This window comes from Phalangium opilio, unplaced genomic scaffold (genome assembly GCF_054372755.1).
Source record: "Phalangium opilio isolate 3A_F unplaced genomic scaffold, DU_Popi_V2 ptg000024l_1, whole genome shotgun sequence".
In the NCBI taxonomy this organism is placed as follows: Eukaryota; Metazoa; Arthropoda; class Arachnida; order Opiliones; family Phalangiidae; genus Phalangium; species Phalangium opilio.
Genome location: NW_028324155.1, coordinates 280,811 through 300,816, shown reverse-complemented (window position 1 = coordinate 300,816; position 20,006 = coordinate 280,811). Strand labels below are relative to the sequence as shown.

The 20,006-nt window shown below is 34.4% G+C and overlaps 1 protein-coding gene across 11 annotated transcripts in view; it reads left to right on the top strand.

Annotated features, from left to right (window-relative positions):
* nab (NGFI-A-binding protein homolog) overlaps positions 1-19,219 on the top strand; it is a 122,487-nt gene extending 103,268 nt beyond the window's left edge. For all 11 annotated transcript variants that reach the window (XM_089867592.1, XM_089867593.1, XM_089867589.1 and 8 more), the window contains 6 exons: positions 313-432; positions 1,008-1,141; positions 4,797-4,944; positions 5,191-5,396; positions 8,873-8,946; positions 9,354-19,219. In XM_089867592.1, coding sequence (XP_089723718.1) covers positions 313-432; positions 1,008-1,141; positions 4,797-4,944; positions 5,191-5,396; positions 8,873-8,946; positions 9,354-10,633 — 1,962 coding nt within the window. In that variant the 3' untranslated portion in view covers positions 10,634-19,219. The remainder of the gene's footprint in view (positions 1-312; positions 433-1,007; positions 1,142-4,796; positions 4,945-5,190; positions 5,397-8,872; positions 8,947-9,353) is intronic.
* The last annotated feature ends 787 nt before the right edge of the window (positions 19,220-20,006 follow it).

Genomic DNA, 20,006 nt, shown 5'->3' with positions numbered 1-20,006 from the left:
CCACCCTTAAATTTTAATATTTCCTACGCGTACCGTTTTATATTTCTGCCAATCGCTTTTCGGGTCCCCGTTTTTCCATTCCGTCCGCAAATGTCATGTTGGGTCGCGCTAGTATACACTCAACACTAGCAGAGATATATATAATAGAGGCGAAAGAGAGAGAGAGAAGGAGAGAGAGAGAGAGAGAATGGTAAAGTCATTTGTCATTATGCAAAACGCGTTGCCTTTCAACCTTTTCGGTCCTATAGCTTTTCCACGACTCCTAGCCTTTCTATATGATTGTATTGTTTTCTATTTTGTCTCGCTTTGTAGTACGTGATGAATATGGCCGAGGATGATCCGCGTCGGATGGACGAGATCCGGAAATACGCCGCTATCTACGGCAGGTTCGATTGCAAAAGGAAGCCCGAGAAACCACTCACCCTGCACGAGGTATATAATGAGCTATTTTATTATCAAGTACTTATGCCAACCATTGTCTCTGTGTATGTCTCTATGTGTTTTTATTTTAACGGTTTTTAACTGTAAGGGGTAGGGGGTCAGGAATTCAAGTTGACATTTTGGCATACGGAATTTCAAGATTTAAATAAATTTTTATAAAACAAATTATTATATACTGCGAGAATGACCCCGTTTATTAGTTCGTGACAGTCTGACAAGAGTTGTTTTTGATTTTAAATTAACGTCAGTTATGGTTTTAACTGTACTGTACCGTATTTAAAAAGAAGTAAAATAATATATTCACGGAAGGCGCCCAGTTTGATATTTTATATACGGTCCCTTTTATACAAAATATGTGTAAAAGGGAATAGCAGTCTTATAGGGGCTAAAGAAATAATGTATTTTCTACCAGCGCCTGTAGAAATGTTTAACCCGCAGCACACCAATGCTCAGGGAGAAGCTACCTTACAGGGTCAAATCCCAATATTAGTGTTTATGTGTTTAATAAATTAAATTTATAATTTATTATAATAATATTTTTTATTTGTTTTTATTTTTGTGTTTAGGTATCTGTGAACGAAGCTGCGGCTCAGATTTGTAAGCACATTCCAGCGTTACTGACTCGCCGAGATGAATTATTTCCATTGGCGCGTCAAGTGGTGAGGGATAGCGGCTACCAGTACTCCAAAGGCCATTCCAGGTGGGGTGTTCCGCTCTCCAATTATAATATCACATTTTTCCCACACAATATATACACTATAAGCTTACACTTTTCCTTTAAAGATAGGGAACATGAGAGCATATATAAATTAAGAAATATTTCAAATTGAAATCTAAAATAATACTTACTGGTGCTTAGACCTTAGGTCAAACTAACTTTGAAGTGGAAGACGTTAGGGTAACGAATTCTGTTGGACGTCACGTGGTCCAATAGATTTATTTGCCCTAACGCAGTCTGCTTTACAGAGTGATCAATTGGTAAAACTCAATTACTTGTATCTTCTTTAATATTGTAGTTAAAAAAATAATTGCAATTTGAAATATCTATTATTTAATATGCCCTTCCAAGAAGATAAAAAATAGAGTAAAATTCTATAGTGGTCCTTTGCATTTATGTTAAACTACCCTTACGCCAAATGGTTTATGATATCGAGAAATATATATATATACAATCAAATCGCGGATCGGAGTACATACCACACACTGGTACGGTACAGATTCATTACGATTCCAGTAATTGCTTTTCGGGTCATTCCTCTCCCCTTTTTCCGTTCTGTTGTTTTTTTCTTCTTGTTTTTCATTATTTCCCGAGCTCCCCTCCCCCTCTATCTCTCCTAAAAAAATCTATTTTGCATAAGTTTTCTTGTACAAATTAAATTACTCCAGGGAAAGTTTTTTTTCTTTTCGTCCCTCGCGTTCATTAGTGGCGAATGATTATTTGTTTACTCATTTCCGGAGAAATAAAAATTGGAAAGCCAGCTAGGAATCTGTCAGGGGGGAGGGGTTAACTGAGTCATGCGCATTAAGTATTTAAGAGAAATTAAAAGTTCTTTTTTTATTTCTCTCTAATGTACAATGAATAGAGTTGGAAGAGGTTTAGTTTACACTGTATTTTGCGTTAAGGATTACTAGCATTTAATTTTTGAATGAGAGCTTGAGAAAGTTGGAATCTAAGTTGGCTCTATGTTTGTGAAACTGAATTGAACTGCACTTACATACAGTCAGACTCAGATTGAAATGTATCTCACTTGAATTAGCAAATCTTCTAGATAAGCTGGAGACTACATTTAATCTCAACTTGAAATGGCAGCACACGCATTTGCTAATATTTCTACCTGATACGAGACTACGAGTAATCATTTTAGCACTGGCTAGGGTAGGGCTTTTAAAGATTACGTATTATATCCCTTTAGTACAGTCAAAGGTACAAAAAGTACATCTATTACACTGAGTGACTTTAACATCAACTGATCCTTATTACTGTAGTCGTGTAGTGTCTTGAGAATATACCAAAATTTTTTACTGAAATTCAAATCTAATACACTCTTCCTTTCGCTAGAGGAAAAAGCTTTGTCAATTCGATTTAAATTTTTATCCCCACGGTGAGAAAAAAAGAGCTAACCAAGTTTGACACGTCTTAAATACAATATGTTCTTAGTTTTATCACTACTAGAAGTAAAGAGAAAAAAAAATCTCTTAAAAAATCTGTCACAACAAAATGGGCAATTAAGAAGTTTTTTTTTATTCCACTGGCAAAATTTTTCCCTTTTTTTCTACTCACCCCGTTTTTGCTTTAATTAAGAAAGAGATAAAAGTTTGCTGGCTACTAAACTACGCCGCTGCTTTTTTTTCTTGATGCCATCTTAAAGGAATTATCCTAAAAAAAACTCCCTCCCCCCTTTTGCTTGTCCCTTTTAGTCCCCTTGGCTGTTTTGATTGTGTGTGTGTGTGTAGATTTTTTTAATAACTTCCTTAATTTACGTATCCTCGTATGTTATCATTTAGTTTTTTTTCGTTCCTCTCTTTTAATAGATGGCGAATATGATTACGTTAGCAAGGATTTTTTTTTCACTTTCTCTCTAATTTCTTTAATTTATAGACATGGTTAAAAAACCCAACCAAGGATGATAAAAGCTACGTATCCAGGATGGATAAGTGTTAGTTCTAGAGCTTGATTAGATTTTTGATAATGTTAAGGATGAAAATAGGCCTAACTAAGATATAGTAAGGTATTTTAAACCAGATGTTTTCAGATTCTGAGGTAGTGATTATTGTTAAGGAGAGAATAATAGACAAGTTTTAAAAAACTATACGTTGGTAATGTCTTAAAATATGATATTGAAATGATGGAGAAAATATGATATTTAGTATAATTCATGGAAATTATAGACGTTCTTTTGAACGCAAACTTTGCACGTCGTTGCATCTGTAAATATTTGTAAAATCAGATCAAGTTTAATTTCATAATTTCGTGTGAACTATACGCATAGGTATTGAATTTAATTGAATAGAATGGATAGATTTAGAGACTTAGGATGAAATTGTTTAGGATTTGGGAAGTGTCATTAATCATTTGGTGAAAAATCCCTGCCCTTAGACCTTTTGCTCTATCTATGAACACGACATTTTTGACTCTGTTCCTTTAAATGCAAAAGTTAATGCACTGAAACGTGCTAAAACTTTATAGTTTGTTTCCTCCGAATTCTCTTATTTGGTACAGACTAAATTGAGCTCCGTTCAACCTATTTAAGTTAATGCGTGTAATCCTGAAATGGGAAAATTTCGCGCTAGTATCAATGTTTCCCTCTCAGTACCACTTCATTGATTAAAATAAGCTGAACGGATGTACAGCTCGGCCTACGACCGAAACAGAAACTCCAAAAGAGGTACTGACGCCGTCTATCGAGAAAATAGGGAGTGTTTTATATCGGATGTATTATCCCTTTCTAAAGATTAAGACGCCCGGAGATCCACGTATCTCCTTTGGGAGAATTTTTGAAACTACTAGATTGTAAAAGATTATTAAGTGTTAAAATTTTCTAGTCGCCACCGCGGACGATTTTACTTTTATAAAATAACCGTAATCCGTATACTTGACGTTGGTGGCGCTATCGGCACTACTTATCTCTCTCACTCTTTCTGATAATTCGATCGATAACCCTCTTTCGTCTCCTGTTTCGCTTACGTTAGTACTCCTAGCCGGGAAAAGCTAAAATCCTCAGAGGAAAAGAAAAGGGGAAACGTTATTCCCTTCTGATTTTTCCCCAATCACCTTTTCTTGGTGGTAATATCGTACTAGCATCAGTATCTCTTTTATTTTAAAGGATTCCTCGCGAGGGGTTGGACATTTGACATTTTTGAAGTGCTTGATTTCTATATCTTGAGAAAGTTCTTGAGAAAAAGTGTCCCTTATAAACGATACAGAAAGTTTCAAAGGACTCTTTCACTGGTCGAATGATCATTTGAGATTTTGTCCAGTGTCTGACCTCTCTGTTATTTAAGCCTATATCATTATTTTAAATCTTGATACTGTTAGTTTTAAGCTTATTATTAAAAGTTCCTCTTTTGTCACTGTACGCACTATTCCACCATCACGTCTATTTTCACTCGTTGGTCTGAAAATTCCCTACAGAAATTTTCATCCCAGGCCTCTCAGTTTGCGGTATTCCTTTGGGTTAGACTATAGTTTTGGATCGTTTTCCGGTACTGGACTCAGGGGTCAAGAAGGGTCAAAAATTTTAAATTGGGATTCATACTGAAGTGAAAATTGACGGGGTGGTGGTGAAAGTGTGAATGTGACATTCGTGTGGCTAATTTCCGCTTCTTGTTTTCGGACTGCTTGAACAAATGCACAGTTTGGACGAATCTTGCAGGTCTCATTGCTACGGCAAGGGATACGACGAGGACTCTTGCAGCGGTGGCAGCAAAAGGCCCCGTCTCGACCCCAGTCCTAGCAGATTTGCGGATAAAGCTCAACTGGAGGACGAGAAAAGGCGAAGGCAGGTCAGTCAAATCGAACCAATCTTATTAAAATTAATTGTATTAATTTTTCTTGAACATAAATTGTTTAGCAAAAGAGTCAGACAATACTTTATCAAATCAAAGCTTTAAATTTGTGTTTACAAAATAATTAAATTGAATGTTAGACAACAATTTTGTTTGCAAACCTAGTTTTAAACGAGGTTCTTGTAAAATTTAAGGTACAAACTTAAATTTGGGTTTCATTTCACGTTTGTTTTGATTTATTAGGAACGTCTGGAAACGATAGTCGAGCAATTGAAAGGTCTCGGCGGTCAACAGGAGGAATTGAAAGCTCGATTACAGCAAACTCGCGAATGTGGCAATTTCGGTGCCGTCGGTCAAGTCCAGTTGCAACTCGAACAGATCTCGACCCAACAGATGCAGCTCATCAACGAACAGAGCGAACTCAGTCGACAAATTCGCAGGCTAGACAGGTCAGAACCCAATCTTTTTATTATCCTTCTTTCACGCGTTATGTTATTTGGTGGGAAACTGGGATGGAAAAAAACAAATAACGACGATTAGATCGAACCGTTAATGCGGAAAAAGTAGCTTTGTTATCGAGTGAGGTCAATGATAGTTTTTTTTGCATGCCCCATCCAATTCATTTGGTTTTTAGCTGTTTTTCTACGTATTGCTCAATTCTTCAACTCTCGTTGGTAGGGTACTTAAAGTCTCAATGGTAACCCTAAATGGAAACATATAAAAAGTTACATGAACCCTTTATGGAAAGAGCCTGTGACTTTCCGCCGAAAAAGTTCTCATTTATTTTACATTGTTTTTTGAAATCACCAAAGAGATTTTATAGACTTTTTGCTTTGGTTTTAAATTGAACCTTAAGATTGAAAATTATAGTTCAGTTTTTGTCAAGCATAGGGCACTTGAGATTTTTCAAGTTCGGTTCAACAGGGGTTTGGGTCAGTTCGTATTGACAAAAATTGTTCATCACTCATCCCAAAAATCGTGATTCTTTTGGTTGCTACGCGAGTGGTGCTTAAACCTAGCACACACCCAGTTCTTATTGGTTCATTTTGACTCTTCTGGATAACCCGAATTAATGGTTGCAGTTAGTCCTAGTATGTTTTTTTTTTATTTTTCAATGCCAAAATCTTTCTATTATGAATGCAAGTCTAGCAGTAGCTTGGTTGTTAAAGCGAAAGGGGGCGCGCATAATACTTTTAATTTGATTCGGAAACTTAAGGGGGGGGTGCAGAACTCCAGCACTCCTATAGTGTAAGTCTCGCCTGCCACGTACGGTATAGTACCATCATCGTAACCATCTAAAAGTGGGCGCCAATCATTCCTGCGCGCGCGCGCGTCGTGCACTGTACAATGGCACTTTTTAATGACGGAAGATACCGGTAGCGACAACTGACTTGGGCGGGAAAACCTTTCCCAAAATGGTAGTGGCAGCTAGAGTACGCCGATCTAGTCTAGATTTAGATTGGTGGAAGGATTTTGTATGACGTAGTGGGTGAAAGAGAGTCTTTCAGAGAGAGAGAACCCCCTTTTTTAGACCAAATTCTTTCACGCCCTCCCGAGTTTTAGACTACAGCCTCTTCGACCTCCCATTTTTCTTTTTCGCCTTTCTTTTTTTCCTCAATCTAAACTTACTGCAAACACCCTCTTTTCTCTTATAGTCAGTCCATGCGGGATCTAAATCGGGGGCCGTCCATCTCATTTGCATATGACTCGCGTCGTTTGCCCGCAAAAATTAATGACCAGTGACATTCGGCGTTTCTCTACCCCACCCTTTACCCACCGTTGCCTCTTACCCTTCCTTTAGTTATAAGGGAGCGGGAGCGAAGAGGGGAAGGGTTTCTTTTCCGAAGCATTCAGAGTTCATTACGACTTTTAAAAGCCCTTTTGGCTTCGTCGGAATAGGCTTAGCAAAATGAGCTTAAAAACAAGTCTCTTTCTGCCACCATCGCTATCCCGGTGCGGCACTACTAGTGGTGGCTATAGTGGTGTATATATATTCCCCCTGCCACTCTTCTGTAAATCCTTATTTATCCCTCATCCCCCATCCCTCTCTCTCTCCTCGGTATATCTTCTCTCGCATCCTCCAACTCTTCTTTCCCGCCGCGTCCTCTCATCCTTTTTCACTCTCTGTCATAGGAACAACCCCCTTCCCCCACCTATAGTGGGTTACCCTCTTACCCATAGTTCTCCTTACTTTCTCTTCATTGGATGCGTGGGACCACCGTATCGTAATCGACCAATTTCACGCTGTCGCTTAATCGAGATTTGGATTATTCTTTCTTCCTTATAATAACTCTCTTTTCTCGAGTTCGAAATTAGTCCTCGTATCCGTCCTACACCCCCCCCGCTCCCTCGCTCTCCCTCCGTCCAATCCTCCCAAGAAAATCTTTCTTGCTAGTCTAGTACGCCACTACTACTTCTTGGGGGTTTTATATTTTTGTTGCCGTTTTCAACTTCGGAGAGACGACTCTCCCTTAGATACTTAAATTGGATTAAAGCTTCGAAACGAAATAACTTTTCTAGTTTATTTTGTAAAGATTATTTTCTTTGGACGGCTTTATATTGAACGAATTTAAATTTTATACATTTAGTCTATTACTAAAGAGCTAGGCCTATATTGGATTTTTTGATTTTTTTTTCTTCTTCAAAAAAGGGTTTGTTTTGACGTAATATTTTACAATGATATTCGTTTTAAACCAAAACAAAAGATTTTTCTTTTAATCCCAATATCATATTCTTGAAAGGTATTGATTTTATTTTTAGTGAGTCAGTTACTAATTTATTTGAAACTTATTTCAACATTGAAAAAATCGAATTTTTTATTGAAATTTATGGCCTCTCTAGAATAGTAATTAAGTATACTGTGAAAACCAAGAACCCATATAAGACTCGAGAACGTTCAAAGATAGAATTGAGCTCGGGTTTTTTCCCTTACAGTAGTAAATTTGAAACAAACTCAAAGAAGAATCCAAATAGAATTGAAGAAAATCCGAAACCATTTTTTCCCCAATTTCTTCAAAGCAGTCAGCTTTTTTAAGTAAGATGATGGTTTGACTCTATCTCTTTTAAAATTTTGGTAAGAGAGAAATCGTCTCTAATTCTTTCCTCCCTATCGAATTCCTTATTTGTCCATTAGCATATTTTAATTTTTATTCCCAACATTGACTGAAGGAGTGATCTCATCTACGGGTTTCTTCCACTCCATCCTCTCTCTCTCCTCTCTTTTCTCCACCCTGTCAGAAGATCTGCGCTTTGCATATTCATGACGGGCCCTCACCCCTCGCTCGCTCTTCGTCTTTACCCTTATAGCCTCTCTGTCAAAATCTTCCATCCTCTCCGCATCCTCACTTCGGATTATTCCTTTCGGCAGACCGCGGTGACGCTTTTCAAAAATCGCCACCCCTCCTTCTCCTGATACACCCACGCTCTCGTTTCCGCGTAAATTCAGACCGACATAAGTTTTGGAAAATGGGATGGAAGAAGAGAGAGAGAGTGAGGGAGGAAGGCCTAAAAAATATGCGCGGTGTGTATGAAGAAAAGTAGATACGTTCGTCGTCGTTTCTTAAACCATTATTCGATATAAAGAGGTGAGATGTCAAGTCCGGTAGAGTAGAAACCTCGCCGGTACGAAAATAATATTCAAAATATTTCATACTGTTTTCAGAGTGAAGCCTACTGTAAGGGTAATAAAGTCCCATTAGTTTCTTACGGGTGCCTGTAGAAATGTTTGCCCGCAATACACGCGTGTACGATACCAATATATTATACAGTATAGAGAGCTCTGATAAAATTAACTCGTCTTTGACTTTGGTTATAAATTTGGGAACGTTTTCTAATGCTTTTATATATGCGAGATATTTTTGCGTGTATTATTGAAGATATTTAATGATTTGTAAATTGTTTTTGTCTCCTGATTGGCGCCGTGCAGGTACGTGTCTGGCAAAGGCTACGGTCGACTTTCGACTTGTTCCGAGCCGGAAAAAATGGACACAGACGATACAGGTCTGTAATAGCTTCCATTTATATATGGCATGAGCACGCCATTATATATTTCAAGCCTACTATACGTATATATTTGTTGCTATATCATATTTACTGGTTTCTCCACTTTCCGCTTGCTCATACTCTTACTTTCTCGCTCGCTTTATAATTTATAGAATTCCGTCACTTTGCACGTTTTAACTCAGACTCGCAATAATTCGCGGCCATACACTCTTTCCCGAGCTTGGATTCCGAAAAATTTGACTTTCATTTAATTTTCATTTATTACTTTTCTCCGGCACTCTTTTCGGGGTCGCGTTTTAATGTGGGATAAAATTTGGTGTCCTGTATTTTTCTGACGATCGGAAAACCAAAATCTTTTCTTTTCGGCGCGGTGTCTTATTTTTCCTCTACGCTACCCCTGGCAGACTCTCAGTTCTCGGCCTACAGCAACACTTCTTCTCCGACCCTGAGTCACGACGCTCACGATTCGCCGTCGCAGGATTCAAACCATTCGGCTTCGGCTTCGTTACAAGCCTCGGCTCTGGGCCACGCGGGGATGGCATCCTCCGGCGCTAATCTCAACAACGTTAATAACATCAACAACAACGGTGGCGGTACCTCGTGCCCAACTACCGTCTCCATGGGTCCTTGCACCACCTCGGACATGTACTCGGCCATGAAACTGGTTTCGTCATCGGCCCTGAAGAAGGGGAACGTGCAGATTACCAAGCAGCTGGTTCAGGAAACCTTGATGGACGAAGGATTGCGAGTGGTCAAGGAATTGGCCAACCAAATCAAACAGGAGACGGCTGCCATGGATGCTCGCGCCAATGAGGCTAGGATGGAAGCCGGAGGACATAGTAGGCCGGAATCCAGGATCGATTGTCGCTCCCTGGATGGTAGGATGGACAGCCGGCCCGATTCCAGAATGGACGGGAGACCGGATTCGCGAATGGATTGTCGACCGGACTCGAGATCGATGGATTGCCGACCGGACTCGAGGTCAATGGATTGTCGACCGGACTCGAGATCGATGGATTGCCGAATAGATTCTAGGAACGTGGACGCTCGATTTCAACCGCCGTGTCGGCCTCCGACGGACGTTATGGGAATGGGACACGGAAACGGTAACGGTCATCACCCCGGAATGGGAACGGGACGCCCTAGAGGTAGACCCCCGACGTTGGACCGCGACTACAAAATGTCTTCGTCTTCGATGGTGGCTCCCCCGCCTTGTTCGACTCCTTCGGCCGCCAACGCGTTAGGCGGAAATTCCTCGGTCCACGCTAACTCCATGATGTCGCCGAGTTCTTCGTCCGCCGTTTCGCCCGTTTTAGGGTCGCCGAACGGCCATAGTCCCGTGGGTGTCGCGATGAACGGACCGAGCAACGGCGGCAATATGTCGTCATCTCCCGCCACGGCCAACGGCTTGCCTCCCGACTGCTCTCTTCCCGATGGCACGGAACTACACGCGCATCCCATGCACGGAGGAAGCGGACATCACAACCACCACTCGTCCCACCACGGCCCTTCCCCGGGAGTCTCGTCTTCCGGTACCGGAAACTACGTCGGCCTGGGTGGAGGTGGCTCCGACTCTAAGAGCCCCGAAGACAGCTTGAACGCTCTCTTGGCCATGTCCCAAAAAGGCATCAAACAAGAACCCGCTTCCCCGACATCCTCTTCGTCCGGAATCAAACTCGATTGATACCATCCCTTCTTCGATCGCTTCTACTACTAATGAACGCGAACACCCCAATCATCCCGGACCGAATATTATTCGACTTTTCGTAAATAATTTTGCGTGACGGAAAAATGGGCGCCTTTTGAACTCGCTGTATTCATGGAAAACGATCGAAGAGAAGAGTAATCTCGGAAAATATGGCGAAGCTCCGCTAACGGTTCATGAACCGGCGTCTCTCGCCGACTAAATAGAGTTTAATTTAAACCATAATGGGGGATTCTCTTTTGGACGATACGAGCCTCCCCCTCTTTTTCTTTCATTTTACATCGCCAACATTCGAATTAATTCGATTAAAAACCGTTATTACGGAACATAAACAATTAAAAAATCAACCCCAATTATATATATTTAAAAAACAAAAAAAGTAAAAAAAAAATTAAAAAAATTGAAGATAGTCGGAATCAAATTACCCATCTTCTTTTTTTGCCAAAACTAAATTTTACAATTTATGGAGACAATCGAGACGAATTGACTAAAACTTTTGGTGAAAATTTAAAAAAATTCTCTCCCGCAGTCTCTCGGAAAATTGTAATTTATATTACGGAGGAAAAAGATACAAAAAATGAACTGAACGATATCTTTTACTTGTTAAAAATTATTCTGAACTCTGGAAGAGTGAAGCGTTATAATTAAAAAAAAAATAAACTAAAGACGTTGAACTTCGTAATTAAGTTAAAATTACGAAGGAGGATTTTAAGGTGGAGCTCAAGACGAATTCGCGTTTCGCGTGACGTCATCATCTGGTAGGCCTTCGACCCCCTCACGCCTCCCCCCGGCTATTATTAATTAAGTAAAAGAGAAAACGAACAATTTTCTCTTTTATCGATGTATAACTAAGTTAAAGAAGATTTTGTTTAAATCCCCGGTTATTAACAAATACAACAACATACACTGAAAGACAAACTCGCTGGAAAGCCCAAAAAATCTCCATTCCTGAAAAAATGGACGAAACGCCGTAAGCAGTTTTTATTTTAAGTTTTCTAATTAATTTATACGTTAATTAGTAAATTGAAATGACGGAATTATATAGGAAATCGGATAAAAAAATTTATTAAGGGAAAACTGACTTAAAAGGGTTTTTCAAAAGTTTTTTTTTTTGTTTTTTTAAGAAACATTAAATGAATCCCATAACGGGGAAACATTTTTTTATATATAAAGGTTAAGTTATTTTTAAAAATGTAAAGGAGAAATTACATCAATGAAGGGAAAATATAGAACCGCGGCAAACCGGATGTGCAATAAAATATGGTAAAAACTCACTTAAAAAGGTTTTATTTTTTTTTGAAAATTAATCGATTTAGTTTTGGTATGATTTACATCAAATATATATAGGGCCTTGATCGATTAATTTTTCCACGTGATTCGGTTAAAACGGTTTAGAGTAGAGCAAAAAAAATATTAAATAAATGCAGATTTCGGTTTTAGAAAATTTTAATTTAACAGTTTTTCTTCTAGCAAGTACGTCTAAACGAATTTAAGTCTAAGTATTCGAATTATTTCTTTTAAAAAAAGCCCACTTATGTCCGTAAATTTTCTTTACAAAATAAATAATTATTAACTATAGAAAAATGATCTCTTCACTAAGCTGAAAGCAAATTATTATTTTGAATATTTTTTTTCATCTAAAATCTTATTTAAAAATGAAATTTATTATAAATAAAAATAATACATACAAAGTCAAATTTAAATGCGGACCAAGTCCGGTTGGTTGGTTGGTTTAGTTTATAATTTATTAATGATATATCTTTTTTTGTAATAATTATTATTACAATATATATTTGTTTTAGCTGTAAGCTATAAACTCGAGTCATAATTTTCATTGGACAGAAGTGTTTTTTTGATTGGGCTTTAATTCAAATCGTTTAACGATATTCGAATCATTCGTCAAGTTTAGACATACTTGCTAAAAGAAAAATTAAATTAAATTATAATTTTAATTTAATTTCTACTCGGTTTTGAAGTAACGAAAGTAACTAGAATTTTTAAGTGAGAAATTTTTTTTTTAGAAAAACTTAATAATAACCAAAGATTTTTTCTCCCCAATTTTTTGCGTGTTAATTAAATAAAAAAATGAATAAAACACTCCAAGTTAAGTTTGTTGCAAATTTGCAATTATAATAATATAAGAATTATACCGTATTTTTCGTTCGATACATCCTCAATGCAGCGAAATAATTAAATATAAAGGGTTAAAACTAGTTGGGAAGTCTGCTTAATTGCTATACGCTGTTTCTGGCATTTTTTGAAAATTTAAAAATCCAGCGACAAATTTTATTTTAAATTAGGAATCGCGTAAAGTTAAAACTTTAAAATGAGACGAAAAAAACTACTAAATTGGTCAATAAATAAAATATAATTTAAAAAATGACCACTGTGACATCCGATTTCAACGCTTTTGGTCTCATTTTAACGATCTTTAAATACTCTATTACGTATTTCCGAATTTAGGAACGTTATCTCCGCTGGAACTATACCTTCTTAAAATTGAATTTAAAATTATTTAATTCGGCGAATCAACGTTTAGGGAATTACTGTCTGCTATATATTTGGAGGAAGTAAAAAACAAAATGAAAAGGGGAATTCGAAGATTCGGTCAGAATGTTTTTCCATTGATTAATTAACCAAGAAACCCTAATTATTCCAAACACGAAGGCGTTTTATTTTTATCCAATCATATTAAAAAAAATAAACGAGGGGGAGATGATGATGAAGAGATTAAAGATAATTAATAATGAAAGTCCGATAATTTTTTTTTCGAGACTAAAAAATTAATATTAATAATAAAAAAATCGATTGAGATAATTTAAAAAAAAATTAATAATAAAATGCGAATGGAAATTAAACTGTGATAACAATAACATCATTATGTATATCCAAAAAGTAAAAAAAAAAGAAATAAAAATTAATAAATAAAAAACCCGAAAAATAATCAAAATTCAACTAATAATGATCTATTTTGGTGAACTTAAAAAATTTGTATGTCCTAAACGTATGCATTTTATTCTTATTCTAGATAAAAACAAAAAACATGCTGATGCAAACAAAAAAAATAATTAAAATTGTCTCGAAAACGGTGTTATAGTTGATAAATTAAAACAGGGCTAATCCTCTCCCCCTTCAGACTAAAAATCCCTAAAAAACAAAGAAAACAAATAAATCGTCTTCGGCGCTATAATGTTAATCATTTTAGAAAATAGGCTTAACTGTGGATAAAAATAAAACAAAACATGATAATGAAAATAAATAAATAAAAATACAAACCTTCCCCTTTTCCCCCGCAAAGCGATACATTTCATTCCGAAATAATTTTTCGATAAACAGTTGTAGAGAATATCGTAAATATATGGTAGACATAAGCGTTTTATACAAGTGTGGAAGATGAATAAACAAACATTTAACATTTTTTCAGAAAAAAAAAGTTTAAGGAAAAAAAACAAACAAACATACAACAATATTGATTTGTCCGGTGTCATTAGAGTTGTAAATTAAATACCAGTAGAGAAAAATGTTTAAACCACTTCGCGCGGATTGATCCAAAAAAAAATTAAACACTAAAATAATAATGGCTAAATGAAAATCCAGAGTTTCGGCTTCGCATTTAGGTGGCATTTAATTTTATTACTAATTGGTTTTAAATTTACTAGTTTCCTGGCTAATTAACACGTACATCTTCGCTAAGCCAAATTGTGATAATATTGAAAGAAATTAAATTAGTCCCTAACGATATTATTTCAGCTTAATTACGGTATTCCCATAAAATAATTCACAGGACCTAATTTTTAGATAAAAACAGATCAGGATAATCTGGGAGAATTATAAATTATTTTAAATTTAAAAATGTATATAATAAACTAAATCTGGAAGAAAAATGGCCGCCGCGAAATTAGATGTCCGAAATAAAATTAAATCCGTAAAAATTAAAACGCTTGCACTCTTGAAAGGGGAAACATAAGATAATTAAAAAATAAAACTAACCATTTGTCAGACAAAAGATAAAAATATTCACGTCATCGCAAAATCATACTTTTTCAGCTTAAAAAAAATAATTCGAAATTTAAAAACAAATTAAAAATAAAAAGTATTTTTCGAATATGAAAATTTAAATAAGGAAAAAGAAGATTAAAAAAATTAAAAGAAATATTATTTCAGCTTCCCCCTATCCCCTTTTTAAGGCTTTTATTTAAATTAAAAATTAGTTTAAAAATCGGATCGATAATATAAAAAAAACAAACGTATATTTTAAGTGCCAAGATAAAAAAGTAATAGATTTACCTACCATATTTAAAAAGTAAAAATTTAAATTAACTAATCCACGCACTTTTCGATAACAAACGAATCCCCTTCAATACAGAATAAAATTCATCAGTATATAGTTAATCTAAACGTTAGAAAAAAATAATAATACAACAGAGTCAGTCAGTGTCATTTAAAACAAAAAAACAATAAAACAGAAAGCTTAAACAAAAAGTTACGATAAAAATGTAGTTTTTAGATTTTAGCTATACCGAGGGTATGGTCTTTACAGTATACTGGATTCAGATAACCCATAATCCCTCGCAGGATATCCCTTCAAAAGGGTCATAATCGTACTATATTCAAACAATAACAAATAACCCCCAATTTTATCCTCATAAAAATCCCCTCTGTGAAACGTAAAAATACAAATACAATTTCAGAAAATTCCGATTATTACAGCAGATAACGTAACAAAATAAAACAACCAAAACCGATATAATTAATCCATCTCAATCCGTTAAATGATCCTAAATTCCCCTTGAAAGTCGTGTGGCCCCTTTACCAGAAAGAATTTAATATAATTCTTAATTAGTGGTAATTTTTCTTCGAAAACGTATGACAATTTTTCTCGAAAAAAATAAAACTAGTACAGTTCAGACAAAATAAATAAAAATAAAAAACAAACAGGTTTCAGAAAATACTTCAAATAAAAACAGCGCTATATCACAGTTTTTTCTTTACGTTACAGTATAGTTGGTAATAATTAAACATACAAAATCTATATATACATATATATAAATCACGTTTTTTCGATATATTTCAATATATATAATTGTTCTCTGATATATAATTAATAACTACAACCACAATATTACAGTATACATCTAATCTATGGATAAACAAAACAACAATAACCAATATAATAATAATAAATAAAAACAAATCCGATATATCTCAAATAACCCTTAACATCGCAGTGTCACGTGCCGACCCCAAGCGTCCGTACTTGACTTCAATAGAAATAACCATGTCACAAAGTTAAAAAAAACATACAGGTTTTTAATTCATTAAGGATAATAATTATTATTATTAATACATTTTAATTGATTTTTCGAAATATTGATTATTGTTTACCGTGAGGTTTAGGGCGCATTCAGTATAAGTATCAGCCTCAGGCCCTCGTAAAAACTTGACCCTCCTAATCCAACCTGAATTCCCCTTAGAGGAACCTCAACAAACATACAACAACTCGTCTCTGATTTTGACAAAATAGATATAACCCTCCTCCTCCTCCTACCCTATTTACTCGTATTGGCCAAATTTCAGATCCTAAAAATGGGAATCATTTCTTTTTCAAAACAACAAACAAATATAATTATTATTTCATATAAAATACATTTTTAAACTCGGTGCTGCTCGCGGCTATTGCTCACAAAGAATATGGTGTCTAAAGAAAAAGATTCAAAAAAAAAATAAGTAAATGAAACTAAATGAAAATATATTAATTGATTAAAAAAATGACCTCCAGTTTGACCCTTTAAATACCTTTATTATCGTCATTTATGTAATTATTAGCGTTGGCCTAGAATATACATACATACACCTTCCACCTCTCCGTTATTAATTAAAACGATTCGTTAACATATTGTTAAATTTATTACGATTATTATTATAGCCATTTTGCCATAACTAGCAATTAAACTAATTAATAGACATCCCTCCCGATATAAGTGTTAGGAAGTTCTCGTGTTTTTATTAATAGATAAATAGTTAATCCATAACCAATCAACCCACAACCACCGACGCGATTTTATTCAGTCCCCCGAATTGTTTGTTTTACTTATTAATTCAGTTGTTTATTGTTTATTAGAATAATTTTTTGCCATAATTGTTTTTATCATATTAACATACATACATACATACATCCATACACCCTGTATCTCAAATACATTATTTTCTCCGGACATATTTAACGACAGAACAGTTTCAAAGAACGGTTTTTAATCAAACTTAAAAATATATATAGAAATCCACGCTTACACAGAAAAACACTTGAGAAATGCGGTTTATTAATTTTGGTATAGTTAGTTTTAATTAATTTTTTAATAAGCCCTTAATTTTATATTTATTTCTCGGGTAATATCACCTTATTTTCCAGCTTTTTTTGCATAATTTTTGCGTTAATTAGTTTGTATAGGCCATTCCATGAAAGTTATCGATCTACAAATTTACTAAAAAAAATATTCATGCTGGAATGTATGATTTAATAAAACGGTGATATTGCCTTATTGACTTAACGAGTTTAGTTTCCCAAAATTATGATAATTATATACTTAAATGTTTTTGGGGGTTTTTAGCTTTAAATTTGAATAATCCCCATCATCATTTATTATTATTATTATTTTTTAAATAATCCCATTTTTTGTAATTAATTATCGTATATTTAAACAAATTCTTTTTTAATTATAGTCTATACGACGTTAAAGTTAAAAAGGGCAATTTTTCTAGTCGTTCCCCAAAAGATAAGTAAATAGGAAAAATAAAACCGCGGCCAAATTTGACATTAAAATAATTTTTATTATTTTTCTAAATAATGAATGTCCCGCGATGAGCAGTATTCCACCTTAATTGGCCTTAAATTATATGGAAGAAAATTAAATTAAGGGTGCTGTTGCATTAAACGAAGTTTAATTTTTAATTCAAGCACTTTGGGAATTATAAAATTTTATTTTAATTTTTTTTTAATTTAAAATTAATTAGAAGAAAAATATTATTTTAATTATTATTTTTTTTAGGTTTTAAAAACAATCCCCTAAACTCCCCCCGTTGTTAGAACTAAATAATACGAAATAGTTAGGTTTGAGTAAACGTAAAAAACAAGCGGGCTAGTGCAAGTATTCATACACTAACGTAACAGTTTAATTAAGTAATAAATAATTAAAATTAAATACATTTGAGAGAAAGAGACCGTCAAATCGCTTATAGCTTTTTTGATTTTAAATTAGGCACTAATTCGTAACATTCCATCAATTGCTGCTGCTATGTTTTTCGCTCGCTCGCCTTGACATTAAAAAAAAATTAGCATCGCTTAAATTGGCTTTTTTTAATTATTATTTAATTAAAATTAAAACAATCCTAAAGAAAAAATACAAAAATTGATATTCAACAATTGCCAAAAATAAAATTCAAAAACGTACGCTTGAATATAACGTTTGCATATCGCTTGTAAAAAAAACAAATTGAAAGAAAATTATAAAACATTAGCGCAAAAACCCTTTATAATTTTTACGCTCTCCAAAAAAAAAAATTAAAATTAAAAAATAAGGAATACCCCCAAATTTTCCCTTATTAAAAAAATGTTTATATATTTAGAATTAAAAAAAATATAGGGGTATTTAAAAAAAATACAATTGAGAATAAAAAATGTAAAAAACAAATTATTATTAATAATAAGAAGAAAAAACAAAAACAAAAACAATATTGTCTGACTATGTGCACTTCCATAATGCTGTGATATACCATTTCAATGTTTTTTGGCGGTTTGAAAAACCGTCAAATTTTTGGGGGAAAAAATATAATAATTAATAAATATACCACGAGATAAAATGACGTAAAATAATATGTTACATCTTAAAATACAAAAAAACAAAATACATAATTCCGTGGGAAAAAAAGTCAGATTATTATAAAAAAAAAAGAACAACAGTGTGTTTGTGTATGTTTTTTCTCAGAAAGAAAAACATTTTAATTTTTTTTATTATTTTTTTGATTACGTAATCCTCTCGTGTGGTTTATCCAAAAAAAAACAAGAAAAAAAAACAAAAACAATTTGTGCGTGTGATGTACATAAAAAGCCGTGACAAATAACAAACAAACAAAAACAAACTGTTAAAAATATGCCGTGACATTTTAATTTTTCCGTTCCTCCGATTTTTATAAGAAAAAAAAAGAAATGTTAAGTTGTATTTTAACTTTTTTTTCCTATATATATTGCCGATTCTCGTCTCCTCCCCCCCCCCCTTGATCCCTACAGATATTTCAAAAACAAAGTGGGCCAGTTCCTCCTCCGCCTTCTTTTTGAACAACCCCGTTCCCTTAACCCTTTCCCCACTGAATCACGATCTTCATTTAAATGATTAAAAAAAAACCCACACTCGCGATAAGTGTGTAGGTTAAACTGAAATAACATATAATGATGAAACAAAACGAAAAAAAAAACCCCAAAAAATTGAAACAAAGTGTGGTTAATTGTAGAAGAGAAAACAACCAAATCACCGTGATGGATTTAAATAAAAGTTGATATAGCCAAAAATATATCACTGTGTCGTGTTCAGATCTAATGATTTTAACCCAAGAACATATTAAAGAACTAAGAAGGATGACAAGTAAGAATGCTTTCCCTCAACGATTCCATACTCCCTCATTTCAAACTTTCAGGACCGTCGAGAGAGTTTGTGGGGCCCTAGAAAATTTACGAAATCGCGGGCCCCTCTCAAGACAGCCCTGCAATCGTCCCGGGGCCCGGGGAAACTGACCAAATTGGTCCACAAAATAGACGAGGTCAAGAAAAATTAATATTGCTATTGATACGTTCTCGAGTCTTATATGGGTTCTTGGTTTAATATTATATATTCAGCTCTTTCAACATTCACTAGTAAAGACTGTTATGGGTTTTTTAATATTTCTTTTATTTCAGTAACTTTTCATGAAAGCTGGATCTCACCGATAAAGGTAGGAGTGAACCCGGGGAAAATCGTATTTTTATACAAGATTTTGCACTTAAAAATGACAACAAAAAAATTTAATAATATAAAATATTGAAAAACATCCTAAAAATTTAAAAAAAATGGACGCAAAATATTTAAAGGAAAATGAAATATGCAAATTTTTTTAAAGCGTACAAGTTTTTTCAATTTATATTTTTTTAATAATTTTTATGGATATTCGTTTCCCGAACCCATTTATTTAGTTACTACTTAATGCTAACGACTGATGTTGGAGGAGTTAATCTTAAAATGTATGGACGCTATGTTTTGGTCTCGTTTCATTTTAAAATATTGCAGCGTAATCAAACCATAAATGTTATATGAGATATAATGAA